We start from the raw sequence: 20,537 nt of genomic DNA on the forward strand, positions 1-20,537 counted from the left end.
GGCGCCGCCCACATGAGCAGGGAGTTGGGCGAGTCTCGGGGGAAGTCGCGGTTGGCTCCCGACGCCAGCTGTCCCCCGGAGAAGCCGCGCAGCGCGTCGCTCCAGGAGTGCGAGGAGCCGTAGATGGCGCTGCCGTCCAGCCAGCCCGTCACCTCGTTGGTCTGCGGGGCACGCGGCGCGTGAGCCGGAGGTCGGCCGGCGGAGGCGGGTAAGGGAAGGCCGGGGCCGGGCGGATGGCAAGTGGGAGCCTGTCCCCGCTAGACCCCGCAGGGCCCCACCCGCCCCGGGCGCGAGCCCCGCTTCCCGCCTCACCAGGTCCCGGGGATTGCTGGGGCTCCGTCCGGTCTCGGGGTCCCAGCGGCTCCTCTGGAAGGGCAGGACCACGTCCCCGCGCTGGTGGGGGTCGAACACGGGGTCTCCGGGTGGGATGCGGATGTTGAGAAACTCGGCGGGGCAGCCTGGCGTTTCCACGCTCACCACGTCCGAGAGCACATGGTAGCCTGCCCGCAATGCAGGAGGAGGTGTTAGGGCCAGCAGAGCGCCACTCTCCCCGCTTCCTTAGGTTTCCGGTCCCCATCTTTCCCGTGAAGCTTCGAAAGACTCAGCAGCCATTATGGGCAAGTCCAAGCCTTGACCTGGGGCGCTCCCTCCCAGGCCTTTGTCTCTTCGGACCGTCTGTGCCTACAGCTGGTCCAAGCTGTTGTCGTTGAGGGTTTGGTCTTCTCCTTGGTAACTGGGAGGTGCTCAGTGAGTATGCCTAGGCAAACAGGCTAGCAGCACCGGCTCCAACACGCAGCTGGGAGCCTGCCTGGAGGGCCTGCCAGCCTCAGAGGGAGATCCGATACTGGGGGGTAGCATGGGCCCCCTGGAGGGCCGCTGGGAGCCAGGCATTCAACCAGTCCTGTCCTCAGTCACTGGGGTCAGATCACCCTATACCCGCGTTTTGATCTTCCCTCAGCTCTCTCAGCTAATGTCAGAACACTGCCCCAAGCCGGTGAAGGAGCCATGGAGGCAAAGAGAAAGACCGGGATCTCACAGATAGTCCCTACCAGATTATTTTCATGCTCCTGCCTCTACCCCGCCCCCACTGATAGCCCACCAAGGAGGAATGCCCAGTTTCCTAACCCCACCCCTTATCTTCGTGCATGGGGCAGGTTTATGCCTCCCTCAAACAGACTTCATCTCAGCATGTGTCCTTCCTCCCTCTGCCTTGACCCTACCCGACTCCACTGTCACCTCCTCCATCTCTCACCCCTATCTCTCAGACCCTTTATCTCTCTCCTCATTCCATGACCCCTCTTCAGACACAGAGGTATCCAGCTAACCCCACTGGTTTCCCTCCCCCAGAGGTTGAGTCCTCACCAAAGAAGACCCCCAACACTGTGCGGTTTCGAAGAGAGGGCTGCCCTGCAGGGCCCCTCATGGCAGTGTTGCTCAGGTCTCGGGGGTTGGGCAGGTGGGGTTCTCCCAAGGGCTGGTACACACCATCTGCATAGCTGGCTGGAACCAGGCGCTGCAGCCGAGAGCCTGGGCCAGGAGAAGTAAACACAAGGATAAATCCTCACCAAGCGTTCTTGACCTCTTCTCTCCCAGGCTTCCCTCCACACCACAGATCCTAAAACCTTGGAAATGGCCTTGCTGGCAGCTTTTGCCCTCCAGAGGTCAGTACCACCCTGGCCCTGAGACTCTGTCCCCACTTGACTATCACCTACCTTTGCTGCCCCATCTGTGCTCCATGAGGTTGTTGTACCACCCATCAAACCGTTGTACCTCCCATGAAATGGAGTTCTCAGCTCCTGTGTGAGAATGGAGGGAAGGGGGCAGTGAGGCAAGTCAGCACATGGGAGGACAGACAGGCCTGCAGGATGTGTGTCCTGTGAGCCCCGCATTTGGAGTGGCAGAAAGTGGACTCTCAGTACAGATGTTGGAGGCAGAATCAAAGGAATGGCCAAACTCAAGCCAGATCTTTAGCAACTCAGTGGGGGAGATATGGCAGAGAGTGTTAAAGGAGTGTAGCACGGTGCAGTGTGTGCTGACAAATGACCTCAGACAGGAAGAGGGGGCTGGGGAAGAACTGTGACAATGGGGAAGAGGATACAGGCACCTTCTCCACTCCTCAAACTTCAGCTTCCTGGGGGGATATAGCAGGACAGAAACTATCCCCAGCCCTAAGACATCACACAGAGCAAGAGTCAGCCACACCCTATACCTGGGAAGGACAAGTCATTCTGTGACCCATACCTGGGCAGGGACAGTGTGGAGAGGGGCCTAGCCCTTTCTGGCTAAGCAGAGCCCAGGGCAGGGGTGGTGTAGCTAGTAATACTATTTTTCTGACAGTTTTTTGGGTAGGACCAGGGACTGGATGATCATGTGGATAACCTTGTTCCTTCTTTGGGGCATTTTGTTCCCCCATAAAATTCCTCTTCTTAACCTTATTGTACTCTCCAAAAACTAGAGTTCAGGAGGGAGCACTCAGCTGTTGGGAGAAGAACTGAGAAATGGGGGACAGAGGGAAGCGTCCAGGGTCAGAGGTAAAACAAGGATCTTTCTGGTAAACAGGTCAGATGATCAGCTAGATTATTTTCCCCAGACGAGGAGGCTATAGGGCTGAAATTCTCTCTCTCCACTGTCCTCAGAGAACAAAGGAAAGAAAAGGGCTCTCATCAGCCAGAGGCAAGCCCATTCCTTTGATTCAGGATCTCTGAGCTACACCTCCTGCCCCACATGTACTTATATAGACACACACATACTCAGCAAGGGGTCAGGAAACACAGCTAAGGGCTCAGGACTTGGGGCAGGGACTAGGGCATCCACATACATAAGACTGCTAAGGCTGGGCTCAGTGGCTCAGCCTGTAATCCCAGCACTTTGGGAGGCTGGGGTGAGTGAATTGCCTGAGCCCGTGGGTTCGAGACCAGCCTGGGCAACTTGGTGAGGCTTCGTTTCAACAATAAATCAAAAATTAGCCAGGTGTGGTAGCGCGTGCTTATAGTTCCAGCTACTTGGAATGCTGAGGCGAACGAATCGCTGGAGCCCAGCAGGTTGAGGCTGTGGTGGCTGGGAGCGTGCCGCTGCACTCCCATCTGGGCAACAGAGTGAGACTTCAACTCAAAAAAAAAAAAAGACTGCTAAGATGAACTGGTGACACAAAGAGGGAGCCTTTTGGGGAGGATACAGGGAGACTGCCTCTTGGGGATAAGAGGCAAGAGCTGAGGGGAAAAAAAAAATCCAAGGCCAGGGAAAGAAGAGGGCTAGAAGGAATGTGAATGTGAGCAGTTCTGGCTAGGGAGAAACTGTAGGGGCTGTGTCACCATCCTGTCACTTCCAGCCAGGACAGATTATTCTACAGGTTTTCTCTGCTTCCTGTATTTGCATCTCCCATCCTTAATGGTCAGGGAGTTGCCTTTTTAAAAAATGGAATAATCTGGGCTCGGTGGCTTAGCCTGTAATCCCACACTTTGGGAGGCTGAGGTGAGTGGATTGCCTGAGCTCACGGGTTCAAGACCCGCCTGGGCAACTTGGCGAGACCGCATCTCTACAATAAATCAAAAAATTAGCCGGGCGCGGTAGTGTGCGCCTGTAGTTCCAGCTACTTGGAAGGCTGAGGCAGAAGGATCACTGGAGCCCAGCAGGTTGAGGCTGCGGTGGCCAGGAGCAGCCACTGCACTCCAGTCTGGGAGACAGAGTGAGACTCCAACTCAAATAAATAAATAAATAAATAAATAATGGAATTTAAAAATATATATATATATACATCTTTGAATCAGGGTCTCACTCTGTTGCCCAGGCTGGAGTGCAGTGGCATACTCACAGACACTGCAGCCTCGACCTGCTGCGATCCTTCCACCTCTGCCTTCCAAGTAGCTGGAACTACAGGCATGAGCCACCATGCCTGGCTAATTTTTAATTTATTGTAGAGATGAGGTTTTACCAAGTTGCCTAGGCTGGTCTTGAACCTCTGGGCTCAGGTAATCTTCTTGCCTCCACCTCCCAAAGTGTTGAGATTACAGGTGTGAATCACCGCACCCAGGCTAGAATAAAAGTATTTGATTTCTTTTCTTTTATGTCTAGGGTCTGTCAGGAAATTTTTTTTTTTTTTTTTTTTGAGTCAAGGTTTCACTTTGTCACTTGGGCTGGAGTGCAGTGGCATGATCACAGCTCACCACAGTCTCAACCTCCTCCTAGGTTCAGATGACCCCTCCACCTCAGCTTCCCAAGTAACTGGGACTACAGGTGCCCACCACCATGCTTGGTTAATTTTTTTTCTTTTTTCTTTCTTTCTTTTTTTTTTTTGACTCAGAGTCTCACCCTGTCGCTCAGGCTGGAGTACAGTGGCAATCTCATGGCCACTGCAGCCTCAACCTGCTGGGCTCAGGTGACCGTCTGCCTCAGCCTTCTAAGTAGCTGGAACTACAGGCATGCGCCACCACAACTGGCTAATTTTTTGATCTATTGTAGAGATGAAGTTTCACCAAGTTGCCCAGGCTGGTCTCAAACCCGTGGGCTCAGGCAATCCTCTCATCTTGGACTCCCAAAGTGTTGGGATTACAGGTGTGAGCCACCACACCCAGCCATGGACTCAATCTATTTAACCTAACTTGTGGCACTTTAAACCCACTTCCCTCCTTAGAGACCCAGACTACAGAAAGCAGCCTCAGATTCTAATCAGAAACTGTCCAAAGCTGAGAGTAGCAAGATGAAACTCTTGTAGATCCTGTTGTTTTTGATAATACTCTTTAAAAAATATTGGTGACTCTCCTTCAGTTTTGAGTCTAATCTGACCCCAAGATCCTTTATTGTCTTGTGTGTCTAGTCAGTCTTTTCCTATTTTGAATTAGAGGCCTTTACTTTATGGAAAACAGAGAGAAAGGGTCCCCAAAAGCGAGGAATGAAAGAAGTGTTGACCCAGCAGTTGAAGGCTCCCTAATTCTATGTATTTGGGGATAATTTTCATTCCATTATTCATCCATTTGTTCAACAGCTAGAAATGGGCAGCTATCACGTGCAGGGCACTGTGTTAATTAGGGACTAAGGTTACAGACCCTTTCCTTGGGACAGCCCAGAGGATACTGGCTTCCTTTGCTCTGAGCCATGCTTCTCCTCCAATCTGTACTCACCCACAGGAGTCCATGGCCCAACCAGGAGTGTCCATGTCAGAGCCAGGCAGAAGCCCATGGTGAAATGGTAACAGGAACTCAAATATTAGACTACCCCAAAACGGAAACCCTAGAAAAAGACAGAGAATGAGCCCCAGCTGTTCAGGAGAATTGGGCCAAGACCTCTGCAGGCCCTTGTGAATCAAGACCTGGGGCTGGGCCAAGGCCACAATGGGTAGCAAAGTGCAAGAGACTCACTCTGTCCCAATATTCTTCCATTCACTCAGCAAATACTGAAGAGCACCCACTATGTACCAGGCACTGACCTAGGCATGGGAGATGAAGTGATACAAAACAAATGGAAATCCCTGGTACATACCTTAATGAACTTTACCTTCTAAAATTAGTTAGAAAACCTTGCTGTGGCCCAGCTTCCCACAGAGTGTGTTCCTTGGACAGAGAGAGAGAGCCTTACTTGGAGGTCAAAAGCCTGGGCTGAGGTCCCAGTGCTGCTGCCAGGCCACTGTGGGATCTTAGGCAAGTTACTTATCCAGTCTGATCTTTCATTTCTTCTTCTAGCTATGGGAGTTAATATGCCTGAACAGTAAATATGCCTTCAAGGCCACTCTTCCAGCCTGGTGACCCTGGTGGCCCCGGAATTGGGGGGAAGATGAGTCAAGGCCATAGGGAGTCCAACCTGGTCCCAAGGGAGGACTGAGGAGTGACACCGGGACACGAACAGCCCAAAGTTTCCTCCCTGGCATGTTGTGCTGGTGCCAACATGGAGGAGAATGTCTCCTAGGCCCAAGCAAACTAGACCACCCACCATTCCCAGGTCCTGAGAAACCAGTCTCCCAAAACCTTGTTCGGACATACTGCAACTGGGCCCATGTGAGTTAGCCTTAGGACAAGATCTGAGGCACAAGGGGGCTCGGATTCCCTTTCCTTCAAAAGCGTGTAGGAGCTGGGGCTCCTCCGCCGCCCGGCTTTGCACTTGGAGCTACCTCCCCCGGAGCGCCCAGGCCCTCAGGCCGCGAGAAGCCCTCCCCGATCTGACCTGTGGCTGCGGCGTCACCGGAGCCTGGGACTGCGGTTCAGGCCGGGCTCCCAGCGGGGCCCGCGAAGCCCGCTCCTGTCCGGGTGCCTCTTCAGCTCTGAGCTGGGCGGGCGGGGCTGGGGTGCGGAGCGGATGGCACGCCCTGGCACAGAGGTGGGGCGGGGCAGAGTCGGGCGGGATAGAAGCCGGCGCTCGGGGATCCGCCGAGGTGCTTCCAGGGAACCGGAGCCTCAAGGTGGGACGGCGTGGGCTTGCCGGGCTCGGGTAGGTTTGTCCCGTCCGTGTCGAGGGCTCGGCTAGAGCTGCCGTGTGGGCGGCGAGGACAAGTCAGCCTCTCCGAGTCCGACGGGAATGGGAAGAGGGTGGAAGCCGGAGAGGGTGCGGGGAGGGAGGCTGTCCCCAAATCCTCTCCACACCTCCGGCCTAGGTTCTAAGTCCACCGTCCGGGCCGGGCGTCAACGCAAGTCATCCATCCGTCCTAAAACCCTTCAAGAGCCTGCCTAACTCTTCCCCCCGGGGCTCTTCGTGGGACCTGGAGGGTCCTGCCGTCCTGCGAACCCGCGCCCCGCTAGACCGGGAACCGCATCACTAGGTTTGCGCTGGAGTTGTCCGGGATGCTGGGCCTGGGGACGGGGGTGGGGGTGAGGGATAGAGAAGCAGGCATTGGAGGGATGGCTGCGGAGGGGCCGACACGGAGTATCATGATCTTGGCGCGCTGGGCCCTCCCCTGTCCGAGCCTGGGAGTGGGGACAGCGCTGTAGAGCCTCAGATGCGGTCTGAGAGAGGTGGGAGGGCCTTGAAGTGGGGGGCGGGGAAGCACCCCAGACCCAGTGGGTCCGGTAGCAGCCTGGTCCTTACGGGAGTTAGGACAGAAGTGGAGGTTGGGAGGCAGCCCCGCGGAGAGAAAGGGTGCGCGCTTTTGCTGGCAGACGTCGGGGCCTGGTTCCCTCCCTGCTCCCACCCCCGGGGGCACTGCGTGTGAGGCTCCGCAGGAGGAGACGGGCGGCGCGGGTTGCCAAGCACCCACTGTTTGGAAGGAGCGAAGGTAGGGCACTGGGGCGTGGGGGGCGGGGCGGGGAACCGTCTGTGCGGCCCAGGGTGTTTGGAGAGGGTCTTGCTCCCGCCCTGGCACCTAGGAGCGCATTCCTGCTTCCCCCTAGGCCAAGTTCAGATCGAGTTCTTCAAAGTTTGGCAAGAAACTAGCGAGGCAAGGAAAACCCCCATAAGGCCATGAACACCACGAAGTTTACAGACATTGAGTCCTTATCCCAACTTAACCAGAGTCTGAAGATTTTGGCTTGCATGATTCTGCAGCCCTGAGTTCCTTACCCACATCAGCCCTTCCTGGTGAATCCTGCCCCGACCCACTTTTCAGATCTTGTTCTATTTCTCCACTTCACTCCTACGTTTATGCATATACATTCACACAGAGACACACACATGCATACAGACCCTTTCCTTGAAGAGGAAAAATCTAGCACAGGAGTTCCCGACAAGGGTCTTAGCCTGCCACAGCTGTAAACTTCTGATGGGGTCTACCCCAACCAGAGAAACAAGCCATTATAGTCCAGTAGCTGTGCGTCACCAATTAGAGTTCTTGACAACTCCAGGCAAGTCACCCGCTCCGCCTTGGTACAGAATTGGTAGTCCCTTCTCTATGGGTTCCAGCAGAGAGGTGAGATGTGCAGGGGAAGACTTCAGAAAGAAAGTCCCATCTAGCTGCGAGACAGACCACAGAGCACTAATAAAGCACATAACTTTGAAGGATGAAGACTAGAACTTGTACTAGGCTGAGTTTTCTTAAAGATTGTAACTTTATTTTATTATTATTATTTTTTGAGTTGTAGTCTCACTCTCGCCCAGGCTGAAGTGCTGTGGCACGCTCTTGGCCACCGCAGCCTTGGCCTGCTGGGCTCAGGTGATCCTTCCGCCTCAGCCTTCCAAGTAGACGGAACTACAGGGGTGAGCTACCACACCCGACTAATTTTTTGATTTATTGTAGAGAGGAGGTCTCACCATGTTGCCCAGGCTGGTCTCGAACCCGTGGGCTCAGGCAATCCTCTTGCCTCAGCCTCCCAAAGTGCTAGGATTATAGGCTTGAGCCACCATGCCCAACCTGTAACTTTATTTTTTACCCACCCCTCATGCACACACAGGAGCCCTACTTCATCCTATGGTAGGCAAAGATAAGGTAACTATGTGTCTATGATACAAATGAGCATGAGGGAAAGTCTTCAGCACTTGGAGTCCAGAAAGGGAGAATGGTAACCCCTGCTCCCCAGACCAGGTGAGAAAGGAGGACCCCAAAGTGTGGGGATTGGCTCACCCCATGAGAAGGCACCCCAGTTTTGTCACAGGAGCCTCTGATGAAGTAACATAGTTGTCTGTGTTACCCAAATGGCAGAGTCTGGGTGCCTCCTTGTGTCTGTGTCTCTGTTTATATGTGTGTAGGTGTATGTTTGACTGTATCTTGTATCTGCTTTTTTTAAAATCAATAAATGTGTATTGCTGCAGTCATGGTGATGAGCTAGGGCAGAAATGGGCCATATTCATACTGACATGAGGTTTTCTCATATCAGAACTAATTCTACTGTCAGATCCTACTTGTCAAGCCAGGAAGAAAGGTATTCCTGAGGGAAACACAAACTGTAGAAAAAGCAGAATTGCTGGGTGTGGGGACTTTTCATTTCAGTCCTACCTCTTAATACAGGAGCTCTGGTAACTTAATAATGAAAACCAAATTAGGATCAGTGTCATGAAAAATTAACTCTAAATTAGGCAATGCAGATTAAGGAAGACCTAAGTCATGAAACTGAACAAGAAGAAATTAGGCAAGGTAAATTTAACTTATCAACTGCCTTTTTGCTTTAGTCATCTTTAATAAATATTTTGGAGAATTGGAAATAAATTAACATTGTTCTTCTGTGCCTAAGACATAGAAAATCTTTTGCTAGGGATTATTTGAAGTACATGTCAATAGAGATGAGCCATTCCTGTAAAATTTTTATAATCTCCCTTTAAAATATTTGACCCTGATAAAAATGCATTACATTATCTATTATTTGCATACATTAAAAATACTTGTTTTTGAAATTTCATCATATAACATGTATTTTTGCTATTAACAACATTGCTTTATCTTCCTATCTTATTACTCAAGATAGTTTACATTTTATAGACCTTCCTTCTATAGTGCTCTCTCTCTCTCTCTCTGTGTGTGTGTATATATATATATAAATGGAGGCTGGGCACCAGTGGCTCACACCTGTAATCCCAGCACTTTGGGAGACAGAGACAGGAGGAAACTTCACAGCCCAGGGGTTCAAGACCAGCCTGGGGAACATAGTGAGACCACCTCCTTCCTATTTACAAAATAAAATGAAAAATATAAATAAAAAATATAAAGGCTTCAATCTGGTTGTCATAAACAAACAAAATCTTAGACCAGTAAACAACTGCTTTAAAATAAATATCACTATCACATATTTTACAAAATAATCCACAAATTCTTAGTTACTCATCTTCAGCTAGGATCAAAATGTAGGTTTCAGCTCCAATTAAACATGAACATTTGTGCTTGGGTCTTTGCTAGTTATGGAGACTCCAACTGTTGGAAGAGGCCCTCTAGAAGTTTTGGGAAATCACTAAAAGTTGACAGGATTAGTCAAATCCCTTCTCTCTCAGGCCTTAGTCCTTGTTAATGTCACTGAGTTAATGTCGAATTTTAAGTATGATAGGGCAATGAGGGAGCATAGCTCCCTCTTGTGTATGAAAGCAGAAACAGCCACCTGTGGGGAGAGGAACTCATTCATACCTCATTCATACGTATTCATTTGATCCAGAGCCTGATAAGTATATTTCACATGCAGGGGAATAAAAGATGGAAAGATAAAGTCCCTGCCTTCAAGGAGATAGAATCTAACAGGGAGACAGATGTTCAAACAATTAGAGTACAGTGTGATTATTGTGATCATAGATGAATGTTCAAAATGCAATTAGAATGTCCGAGGCCGGAGCATCTACACTGGCCCAATGGCATCAGAGGAAATTTCACAGAGGAGGTGACACGAGCTGAGACTTGAAGAGGGAAAAGATGTTTGCCAATGGAGTGAGAGCATTCCAGGCAGCGAAAATAGCATATCCAAAGGCATGAAGGCTTGAAAAAGCATGTCAGATTCAGGGAGAGGCCAGAAGTTCAGTGTGACTATAGATTAGGCTGGGCAAAAGATGGAGATGGAGAGGTAGGTGGGACCAAATGACAAAGCACTTTCTTTGTGATAGTAAGATTAGATTTTATCCAGAGCAGAGAAGTGAAATGATTATATTTGCTGTTTAGGAAAAAATTGTTCTGGAACCAAGCAAGAGAGGATGACATTGATTTAAGGCAGAGGCAGTAAGGAAGGAAATGTACGAATGGTTTCAAGAAATATTTAGGAGGTAAGATGGTCCAGGTCTCTGGCTTATTTGATTGACCAAATAGTGATGTTGTCAAAGAGACAAAATAACAGAATAAAAAGCAGGGTAGAGACAGTGAATTCTGTTTGGGGCTTGTTAAATGTGAGGCATCAAGGGAGCATTCAAGTGAAAATGTCCATAGGGTGGTTGGCTCTTTTGAGTTTGGAGCTTGGGTAGAAGATCTGCCTGGAGACATTCAAGAACCATCAGCCTTGGGAATGGATGAGATTGCCTAGGGAATCTTAAATAGTGCTAAAAGAAGAGAGGCAAGACAGATTCCTGGGCAGCATAAGCATTTAATAAAAAGGAAAGAATTAGTTGAGGAGCCAGAAAGGGATAGCCAAAGGCAGGAGACCCAGGAGAACATGGTATCATGGACGTCTAAGAAGGAACCCTTTGAAGAAAGGGGGTATGGTCTACAATGTCAAATACCACAGAGAAGTCAAGAAGAATGAAAAATGAAAACTTCTCTTTAGATTTAACACTTAGTGACCTAATGGGGGGTAAGGTGGGGGAGGAAAGGTCAGATTGCAATAGGGAAGAGATAAGGCAGAATAATACCAATATAGGCTATTCTTTCAAAAAGCCTCACTGTGAAAGGTAGAGAGTAGGATAGGATGGTTGCTGGAGGAAACCAAGAAGATCAAGGGAGAAGATTCCTTTCCTGTGTGTTCTTTTTTTTTTTTTTTTGAGTTGGAGTCTCACTCTGTCGCCCAGACTGGAGTGCAGTGGCCCATCCCGGCCACCGCAGCCTCACCTGCTGGGCTCTGGCGATCCTTCCGCCTCAGCCTTCCAAGTAGCCGGAATTACAGGCACGCGCTACCACACTCGGCTGATTTTTTGATTTATTGTAGAGATGAGGTCTCACTGCCCAGGCAGGTCTCGAACCTGCGGGGTCAGGCAATCCACTCATCTCAGCTTCCCAAAGGCGTGGGATTACAGGCTGAGTCACCGAGTCCGGCTTCCTGTGTGTTCTTAAGATGAGAGAATTTAAGCATATCTTTGAGAGGAGCCAGCAGAGAAAGAGAAACCGAAAACCTGTTAAAGGGAAGCAGGATAACTGATGATAAAGGTGGTGGGGAAGACAAGCAGACATGGGATACATTTCAGGAGGATAGGTTTGCAGAATTAAAGAGAAGAGAGACACCTATTCTTCTGAGATGGGAGAGTTGAGCAGTTAAGAAAAAAGGAAAAACTTCATGTTAAAACTGACACTCTGCTGGGCGTGGTGGCACATACCTGTAATCCCAGCATGAGACCAACCTAGGCAACATAGTGAGATCTCATCTCCACAAAAACAAACAAAAATTAGTTGGTTATGGTAGCGCATGCTTGTGGTCCCAGCTACTCAGGAGGCTGAGATGGGATGATCACCTGAGCCTAGGGGTTTGAGGTTGTGGTGAGCCATGATCATGACACTGACCTACAACCTGGGCAACAGAGTAAGAGTCTTACTCTGACTCAAAAACTAAAAGTAAAAAATTAAAAAATAAAACTGACTCTCAGAGATTATATGACTTGCCCAAAAGACAGGTTTAAAAGTTAAAACTGTCTGGGCACAGTGGCTCATGCCTGTAATCCCAGTACTTCTAGAGGCGGAAGTGAGAGGATTGCCTGAGCCCAAGAGGTTGAGACCAGCCTGGGCAACTTGGTGAGACCTCATCTCTACAATAAATCAAAAAATTTGCTGGGCATGGTGGCACGCATCTGTGGTTCCAGCTACTTGGAAGGCTGAGGTGGAAGGATCGCCTGAGCCCAGCAGGTCTAGGCTGTGGTAGCCATGACTGTGCCACTGCACTCCAGCTTGGGTGATAGAATGAGACTCCATCCCTCCCCCAAAAGTTAAAACTGTCTTTCTCTTTGCCTGACACCATGCTACCCCCAGAGACAACACAAGGAGGTGGCCAGCTTGGAAGGAGAGGAGAAGGTTGGGACCCAAAGCACATTAGGAGAATCCCAGCATTAGAACTAGAAAGGACCTGGAATTTATCATATCCAATTATAGATGAGGAAACCAGGGACTAATGAGGGTGTCACTTACCTGCCCAATGTTACAGTAGTAGTCAGCGAAGAACTGGAACTAACCTAGCGTTCTCTCCAACAAAGACTGGAGAAGGATACATGAAGTAATGGAAATGTGCCCCCTTCTTCTCTGGTAGCTTACTTGTTCCCAGTACTATTCTTAGCACTTTATACACACAATCTCATTTTGTCCTATGATACTATGAGGTAGATCTTATTATCTCCTTTTTAAAATAAAACCAGGTCTCTGTATAGGTTAAGTAACTTTTGCAAGAGGCAGAGGCAGTGGCAGAATTCAAACTCTTTGGAGTGGCTTGACTCCAAATTTGTTCTTTCACTAAACACTTAATAGGACAATGTGTGGTCAGACTAAATTATGGAGCCTCCTGGGCAAACCGAGACCCTAGTACAGGGTACAGGTCATACTTAGGGAAATGAGCAGAACTAGGATCATTGATTATAGGATTTTTTTTTTTTTTTTACATTTTGACATATTTGAAATTGGGTGTATCTTACCAGCAATGAATGGCAGCATGGTTTAATTGGCAATAATTTCCACTCCCCTTTCTTTGTGGTACTAAAATAATAGTGTATCTTGCAACCCATTCTGTCCTAGATTTAACTAAACACAGAAAGTTTAGATACCATTTTTCCAATATCCTGTCTACAAAGGGACAGCCTAGAGTCAAACCAGCTCTGAGATCAGTGTACAGGCAGAGAAGACCAAAGCCTGGGTTTGAGCCTGAAAATTTGAATCAAAGAGAAGGACCAGTATTGATGAAGTGTGCAATAGCAGGACATCTGGCTTCAGACTGCCTGCTGGAGGGCAGGTGCCCCTTTAGTGCTTATTCAGGTGACCTCAGTGAAACTCAATTCTTCTGTGGTTGCCAGAACAAGAGCTAGGGTGCTTGAGAAAGCTGGACAGACCTGTGTGGGCAGTGTCAGCTCTGGAAATCAGTTATCTGATGATGTAGCTGGATTATATACTTAGCACAACTTTCTAACCTTTGGTCCTTTGGAGACTGAGGAAGAAAGCCAAGATTTGTAATAATCTGTATCATCCTTCACCCTTATGCTTTCAATTGATAGTAAATATAGCTCTTTTTATTTTCTGTGATCTATGTGTTTGTGCTACTGGCCTGAAGGATATAAAAAAACAATTGTATTTCTTAAAATTTTTTTTTATTTTAAAGATATGGGAAACAATTCAGGGTTAGATATACAAATGTTCATTATGCAGGTACCCTTGTTGATGAGGTGTGCCCCCTCCCTGGCAGATTCCCATTACTGCCAATCCTGCCCCTCACCTCCCAGCAGTTTCCCACTACTGCCAATCCTTTTCTTATAGTATTGTGATAGTTGTTCAAGGTCCACTTATGAGTGAGAACATGTGATACTCAGTTCTTTGTTTCTGTGATAGATCAGTCAGTATTATAGACTCTAAGTCCATTCAAGTTGCTGTGAAGTTCATAATTTTGTCCTTCTTTATGACTGTGTAATATTCCATCGTATATATGTACCACTTTTTAAAAATCCAGTCCTTTTTCAATGGGCAGCACAGTTGGTTCCATGTTTTCGCTATCGTGAGCAATGCTGCAATAAACATACATGTGCAGGTATCTTTTTCATAGAGTGATTTCAATTCCTCTGGGTATATTCCCAGTAGGGGGATTGCAGGGTCATATGGAGGGTGGATTTTTAGATCTTTTGGAATCACCAAACTGTTTTTCACAGAGGTTGTATAGTTTACACTCTCATCAGCAGTGTAGAAGTGTTCCCTTTTCCCTGCATCCTCTCCAGCATCTGTTGTTTTTTGAGTTATTGATGATGGCCATCCTGACTGGAGTTAGGTGACATCTCAGTGTGGTTTCAATTTGTATTTCTTTGATGACTAGTGGAGCTGAGCATTTTTTCATGTATCTGTTGGCAGCGACAATTATATTTCTTAAGACAGTCCCAGAAGAAACAAAGAAGCCTCAAGGGTGATATTGGCACTGATTTTTGGGACCTGGGGGTTAGGAAAGGATTATGGGAGACTGATTGTTAAGACCCTCAATCTATCACAGCCAAAAGGTGGGGAGATGGATGGCTGAGGGATAGTGGAATGGCAGTAACAGTGAAGTCTGGTGAGGCACAGATGTGCGCTTCAGAGAAGAATGGTCTGGTCTGATGTGTATTCTTTGCTATATCTCCAGCACCAGAAACAGTGCCAGGTGAACAGAGGACATGCAATAAATATCTATTGTTGTTGTACAGCATTGCCTCTCCCTGCACACTCCCAGCAAAATGGCTGCTTTTGGACACACGTTCCCCTTCTATGCTGGCCCCAAGTCAACTTTCCCAATGGATACCACCTTGGTCACCATCATCATCATCTTTCTGACTGCACTGATCACCTTCATCGTCATCCTGCCTGGCATTCGGGGCAAGATGGTAAGAAACAAACCCAGTCCTGAAGACCCCTCAGGGAGACCTCGGCCTTGGGGTGAGGGGTCCAGACTCTCTAGTGACAATCGGACTTCAGGAAAGAGACCCCAGTGCTGAGAAACTATCACCACCACCCCCAGGCAGAAAGCTCCCATTCACTGATTCAGCAGACAAGCCCCAAATTATGTGCCAGACACGCTGATCTCAACTGACCAGCTGATCTCAGTTTTAGAATTCCTGCCCCTCTCTCAAGTCTGGAAAGAGGAAGGGTAGGCTTGGAAGGAGGGCACTCCTTACTGAACCCACCCCCCACCCTGTGACTCAGAGGCTGTTCTGGCTGCTGCGGGTGGTGACCAGCTTATTCATCGGGGCTGTGATCCTGGGTGAGTGTGAAGCACAGCTGACTTGGGCCACTGTCTCCATCTCATAGACTCCCCTCAGCACCCAGCCTCTCCTCTCCTTGTTTCCTCACAGCAGCAACCAGATCCTGCCCATACACCTTTTCCGCCATGGCCTTATCCCCTCACTCTTACCCTCTCCTGGAAACATGCTGGGTGTGTCTCTCAGCCTTCCTAACATTTTTATTCAGGGAACACAGGTTCAAAAGAATGTCTGTGGGGAAAGGGCCTCTGGAAAGAGGAAAGGAGGAAATGGGGGTGGGGGGCTGCTTGCTTTGCTCTGGTGATTAGGCAAATGAGACCAATGAAAGGTCTCTATGCTGAAGCTCTGTGCATTTGCCCAGCATGCTTCCTTTCCCAGCTCCCTTAGTAACTCTCCCTAAAAGGGGAAGAAAGGGAGGAAAAGGGCAGAGAGTGATCAGGAGAAATCTCTTCATCCCATACGTATGGTTGGCAGACTTACCATGAGCCAGACTCTAGACTGGGTATAAATGGTGACCTAAACAGACACGGGCCCTTTGTCTTTCTCCCTGTAACCCTAACCCAGCAATGCCCAGACCTGAGTTCCCATATGTCCAACTTCCCAACCCCAGCTGTGAATTTCAGTTCTGAGTGGTCTGTGGGCCAGGTGAGCACCAACACATCATACAAGGCCTTCAGTTCTGAATGGATCAGCGCTGATATTGGACTACAGGTTGGGCTGAGAGGAATCAACATCACACTCACAGGTGAAGGAGGGTTCTGCTGTCTCTGGGATCTATGTTTGGTGTGGTCCAAATAACTACAGGACACCCAGCACTGGGGCTGGGAGGGTGTAGGGGGACGGTGGGGAGGGAAATCCAGAGCCTTGAAAGCTGTCTTCCCTCAGTTGAGACCAGTTCCTGTCCCTCTGCCCAGTGTGAGTGAGCCCCTACAAGGCAAACGCCCCACTCTGGCCCTTGGATTTCTGTTGAGCACAGCTGTCATGCTCCCCAGGGACCCCTGTGCAGCAGCTGAACGAGACCATCAATTACAATGAGGAGTTCACCTGGTGCCTGGGCACGAACTATGCTGTGGAGTATGCAAAGGCACTGGAGAAGGGGCTGCCAGACCCTGTGCTCTACCTGGCCGAGAAGTTCACCCCAAGAAGCCCATGTGGTCTGCACCGCCAGTACCGCCTGGCAGGACACTATGCCTCAGCCACGCTGTGGTGAGGGTGGGAAGGAATGAGGTGGAAGCCCCGGTGGCCTAGATTCAGTAACAGGGTTTCTACCCATCTCTCCTTTGCCTATGTGGATATCCTGGGTGGGATGGGCTGGCACCAGTCACCACAGCCCTGGGTTGGGAGGCCCAAGGGCAGGAATTCTTACCTCCTATATATGGGTCATATTCTTGGGTTCCTGAGTCTCCACCTGGACTACTCCAGCTCTGCTGGCAGGTAAAGACGCCTAGACCAGTGCTCACTAAGTCCTGGCTCTCCAGGGTGGCATTCCTCTGCTGGCTGCTGGCCAACGTGATGTTCTCCATGCCTGTACTGGTCTACGGTGGCTATATGCTACTGGCCACGGGCATCTTCCAGCTGCTGGCACTGTTCTTCTTCTCCATGACCACATCACTCACCTCACCGTGTCCCCTGCGCCTGGGCACTGCTGTGCTGCATACTCACCATGGGCCTGCTTTCTGGATCACACTGACCACAGGTAAGACCCAGCCCTAAAGACAGACACTGGAGGGCTCAGGGCCAGGGGCCATATCATAATGGTGAGTTTGAGGGTCTGTTTCTGGAGACCAGGAAGCCTTTGCCTTCTTTAAACTCCTCCTTCTTGAATCCCTCACCTCCTGGTTTTCTCTCCCCAGTGCCACTTACCCTCCCGCCTCATAGATGCTCACTCCCTGTATCTTCTCTGTCCCTATCATGTCACTCATCTCCTAACTCTCTTCACCCAGCGCTTTCCCAAATCTTCCAACACTCTCACTTCCTCCAAACACCCTTCTCTGCATCCCCATTCCTGAAACCCCTCTCTGTCCTTGCCTCACACAGCCATAAATTGTCCTGCGTTTAATTTTTTTTTATCCCACTGTGTCCACCTCCTCAAACATTTCCTCATGCCTCCCTCTATGTGCCCTGTCCTTCCCCAGCATGTCTATTTTGTTTTCAAAGTTCTCTCTCCTCTCTCTGCTGGGATATGACTGAAAAAGCATTGGGCTTGGAGTCTGGAAACTCAGGACAACAGAGCTACACCAGCCATATGACCCTAAGCCAGTCACCACTCTGAGCCCAAGTTGTCCTGAAGCAGGGACTCTAGGCTGCCTTTAGAGTTGTTCTGCAGCTCCTAGGAGAGAATGTCCTTGGAAGGTGTTACTAGCACTAAGGTGAGACAACTGTTGCCCTCGCCCCCAGGACTGCTGTGTGTGCTGCTGGGCCTGACTATGGCGGTGGTCCACAGGATGCAGCCTCACAGGCTGAAGGCTTTCTTCAACCAGAGCACAGAGGAGGACCCTATGCTGGAGAGGAGTCCTGAGGAAGGGGGACTCCTGAGTCCCCGCTACCGGTCCATGGCTGAGAGTCCTGAGCCCCAGAACATTCCTCTGTCAGAGAATCCCTCCACCCAAGCGTACTGTAAGGAAGAATACCTCGGAGAGCCTGACTGTGCCCTCTAACAATCCTCTCCCTGGCAGCCACCTGGACTTCCAGACCTCGTTGGAGCCCCCATAAAACCACCAGAACTGCCCTCAGGGTGGGGTGTGTCAGACCCCCAGCATCAATCTGTAGGTGGAGTAGAAAAAGGAGGCTCTACCTATTGATATTAAGAAACAAAACAAAACAAAACAAAAAGCCCTAAGGAGCTGAAGGGATTTTGTGCCTGTCCATAATCCCTGTTGCCATGATAAGACCAAGCAAGGGCTGTCCTGTTTCTGCACAGCAGCCCTGATTTTCTTTGATGCTTTGCTTCTTCAAGACTCCATTCACTGAAACCCAGCTCCACCCACGTGATGTGTGTGTGACGTGGAGGAAAGGGCTTATAGTTATTCCCCTGTGGTCCTTCACATCCCTCAGCACCCCTCCTTTTTCCTGGGTCCCTTTTGTTCTCTACTTCCCCCCACTGTGGGTGACCTCTTGGTACAATGAAAGGCAACACTGAAGGGGAGAAGAGACCACACTTCTCTTCCCAGCTCTAACATGAACAGCTGTACCACATTCTCTTTGAGTTTCAGCTCCCAAATTTGCCAAATAAGATTGCAGGATTTGCCAAGGACCTGAGAATCTCAGAATGTATATCTTTATGTCTTGCTGACATTCATCTTGGCCCTCAGACACCACCCCAAAAGAAGCCGGTGGCAGGAATGAGTGAATCACTCCAGAACGCGGTTTCTTCCCAGTCCATTCAGCTGGGCTAGCAGAGGGGTACCTCGATGGGAGGAGGACCTTCCTGGTCACTGCAACCTAACATCCGCCTGCAGCGGCTCAGGAAGATGCTGGCTCCGGTCGCTTTCCCTTCGGCCTCACCAGAGGGCGCCCCTCTCCCATTGCCTTTCCTGGGTCCCTCTGGCTTCTCCGAGAGAAAAACCGGTTTCGCAGCAGCGCAGGGTGTACTAGGCGGTCTCACGCCGAGCGAAACTTTACCGAGTGCGGGCGTCCCCAAGAGTCATGAAAGTTAATGGAAAAAAAGTTTTGTTTGTTTTTTTAAAAAAGTTAATTTACACTCGCCCCAGGAGACTTTCTCTGGTGCCTCCCGGCACAGCGGCACAGCCGAGGCCTCAGCACCGACACGGTGCCCGTCCCGGAGCTCTCCCGGCCCGGCCCGGCCCGGCCCGGCCCGGCCCGGCGAGCACTGTTTCCCGGCCTACGCGGTGGGGAAGGAGTCCGGATCGGGTCCCGTTCACAGGTTAGTGGTGGTGCTTAAGTCCGAGCACCCGGCCTGCTTGTACAGCGGGTTGTTGAGAATGAGAGGCGCGCCACCTTTCGCCTGGTTCCTGCTGTCCTCGGCACTTTGGTCCAGAAGGGTGCGAAGAGCGCTGGGCCGGGCGTAGTGGAGACACACCACCGCCGCTCCGAGCAGCAGGCACAGGATGCCTGTGGCGGCGAGGACCGAAAGAAAGGAGTGGGGTGGAATCAGGGCTCCAGACCTGAATTCCGCCTGCCCTCCTCCATCTTTTGGAGGCTACCCTCGCGTTTCTTCCCCAGACACACACACACACACACACACACACACACACACACACACACACCCCTAGTAGAAAGACTCTCATCTGGATTACATGCTAGACGGATTCCTGTGCTAACGGGGGCAAGATACCAAACCCTTCTGAACCCCCTCGTCTCATCTGTCAAACGGGTGGGTATAAGAGTGCCTGTCTGTCTCGGCGAACTATTGAGAGGAGCCGATTAGATAACAGATGTGAATCCATTTTGTAAACTGGAAAGCGCACACCGGACGTCAATCGTGTTCCCACCCCCAGCTACCCCAGGCCCATCCCCTCGGTCCTCACCTGTTGCCAGCGTGACCCAAAAGGCGGCGCCGTAGTGAGGGGTGAGCGCCGAGGAACCGAGGTGGAGCGGGCAGAGTGGCACGCTGGAGATGGAGGCGAAGGCGAAGAGCGCGAAGAGCGCGAAGGCGCCTGTGGTCAGGAGCGCCAGGCCGCCGTAGAGCGGGGCGGGTGTGGAGAGCAGCACGTTGGAGAGGATCCAGAAGCAGAACGCCACCCTGCGGGGACGGGAGGAGAGGGGAGCTGGCGGTGAGCCGGGTTCTCCCAGCTCGCGGTGTCCCGCCGCTCGCTCCCCTAGGCCCCTACCGGCGCGAAAGCCCGGAGCTGGGATGGCAGAGGCGCAGGGGAGTTTCCCGGGGAGGAGCGCACTCCAAGTTCTAGGGAGTTGTTGGAATCTCTCCGAATTCCGACGGTCTGTGCGGACCTCGTGACCTTCACCCGCGAGGCCGTAATTCCCACGCCGAGCCCACCGGCTGAGCAGCCGAGCATCTCGGGGGCCTCCATCCCGCCCGCTCACAGAGCGTCTCTGAGATGTCCATCCCGCCCGTTCACACTCCCCTCACCCCGCTCCCGGCGCGCGCGCGCGTACACACACACACACACACACACACACAC

At 50.7% G+C, this 20,537-nt stretch overlaps 3 protein-coding genes across 4 annotated transcripts in view; 1 reads left to right on the forward strand and 2 right to left on the reverse strand.

The window, feature by feature from the left end:
• The window catches only part of DUOX1 (dual oxidase 1), a 33,513-nt gene extending 28,285 nt beyond the window's left edge, over positions 1-5,228 (reverse strand). Inside the window, exons 1-5 of the mRNA XM_008062657.2 lie at positions 5,118-5,228; positions 1,713-1,796; positions 1,363-1,527; positions 313-500; positions 1-161 (exon numbers count right to left, since the gene is read on the reverse strand). The exon at positions 1-161 is cut by the window's left edge and continues 2 nt beyond it. Of these exons, the coding sequence (XP_008060848.1) occupies positions 1-161; positions 313-500; positions 1,363-1,527; positions 1,713-1,796; positions 5,118-5,175 (656 nt within the window). The 5' untranslated portion in view covers positions 5,176-5,228. The remainder of the gene's footprint in view (positions 162-312; positions 501-1,362; positions 1,528-1,712; positions 1,797-5,117) is intronic.
• A 1,164-nt stretch (positions 5,229-6,392) lies between these two features.
• Positions 6,393-18,128, forward strand: DUOXA1 (dual oxidase maturation factor 1). 2 transcript variants are annotated; one of them, XM_008062660.1, is made up of 7 exons: positions 6,393-6,417; positions 14,887-15,063; positions 15,383-15,440; positions 16,049-16,183; positions 16,431-16,644; positions 16,917-17,134; positions 17,836-18,128. In XM_008062660.1, exons 2-7 carry the CDS (start codon positions 14,917-14,919, stop codon positions 18,093-18,095), a joined length of 1,032 nt encoding a protein of 343 aa, XP_008060851.1. In that variant the 5' UTR covers positions 6,393-6,417; positions 14,887-14,916; the 3' UTR covers positions 18,096-18,128. The 2 variants fall into 2 exon arrangements, with proteins under 2 accessions (XP_008060851.1, XP_008060852.1); XM_008062661.1 differs by lacking the exons at positions 6,393-6,417; positions 16,049-16,183 and having other exon boundaries at positions 14,893-15,063.
• Positions 18,129-19,295: 1,167 nt separating this feature from the next.
• DUOXA2 (dual oxidase maturation factor 2) overlaps positions 19,296-20,537 on the reverse strand; it is a 3,656-nt gene continuing 2,414 nt past the window's right edge. The window contains exons 5-6 of the mRNA XM_008062658.1: positions 19,926-20,140; positions 19,296-19,509 (exon numbers count right to left, since the gene is read on the reverse strand). Coding sequence (XP_008060849.1) covers positions 19,316-19,509; positions 19,926-20,140 — 409 coding nt within the window. The 3' untranslated portion in view covers positions 19,296-19,315. The remainder of the gene's footprint in view (positions 19,510-19,925; positions 20,141-20,537) is intronic.

This window comes from Carlito syrichta, unplaced genomic scaffold (assembly GCF_000164805.1).
Source record: "Carlito syrichta isolate Samal-C Ts95f unplaced genomic scaffold, Tarsius_syrichta-2.0.1 Scaffold305786, whole genome shotgun sequence".
Lineage (NCBI taxonomy): Eukaryota > Metazoa > Chordata > Mammalia > Primates > Tarsiidae > Carlito > Carlito syrichta.

Bases quoted from the DNA above. Each gene is read 5' to 3' on its own strand.
- DUOXA1 (XM_008062660.1), top strand. From the start codon at position 14,917: ATGGCTGCTTTTGGACACACGTTCCCCTTCTATGCTGGCCCCAAGTCA. The intron at 15,064-15,382 runs GTAAGAAACAAA...CCTGTGACTCAG, and splicing joins CTGGCATTCGGGGCAAGATG to AGGCTGTTCTGGCTGCTGCG. The intron at 17,135-17,835 runs GTAAGACCCAGC...CCTCGCCCCCAG, and splicing joins CTGGATCACACTGACCACAG to GACTGCTGTGTGTGCTGCTG.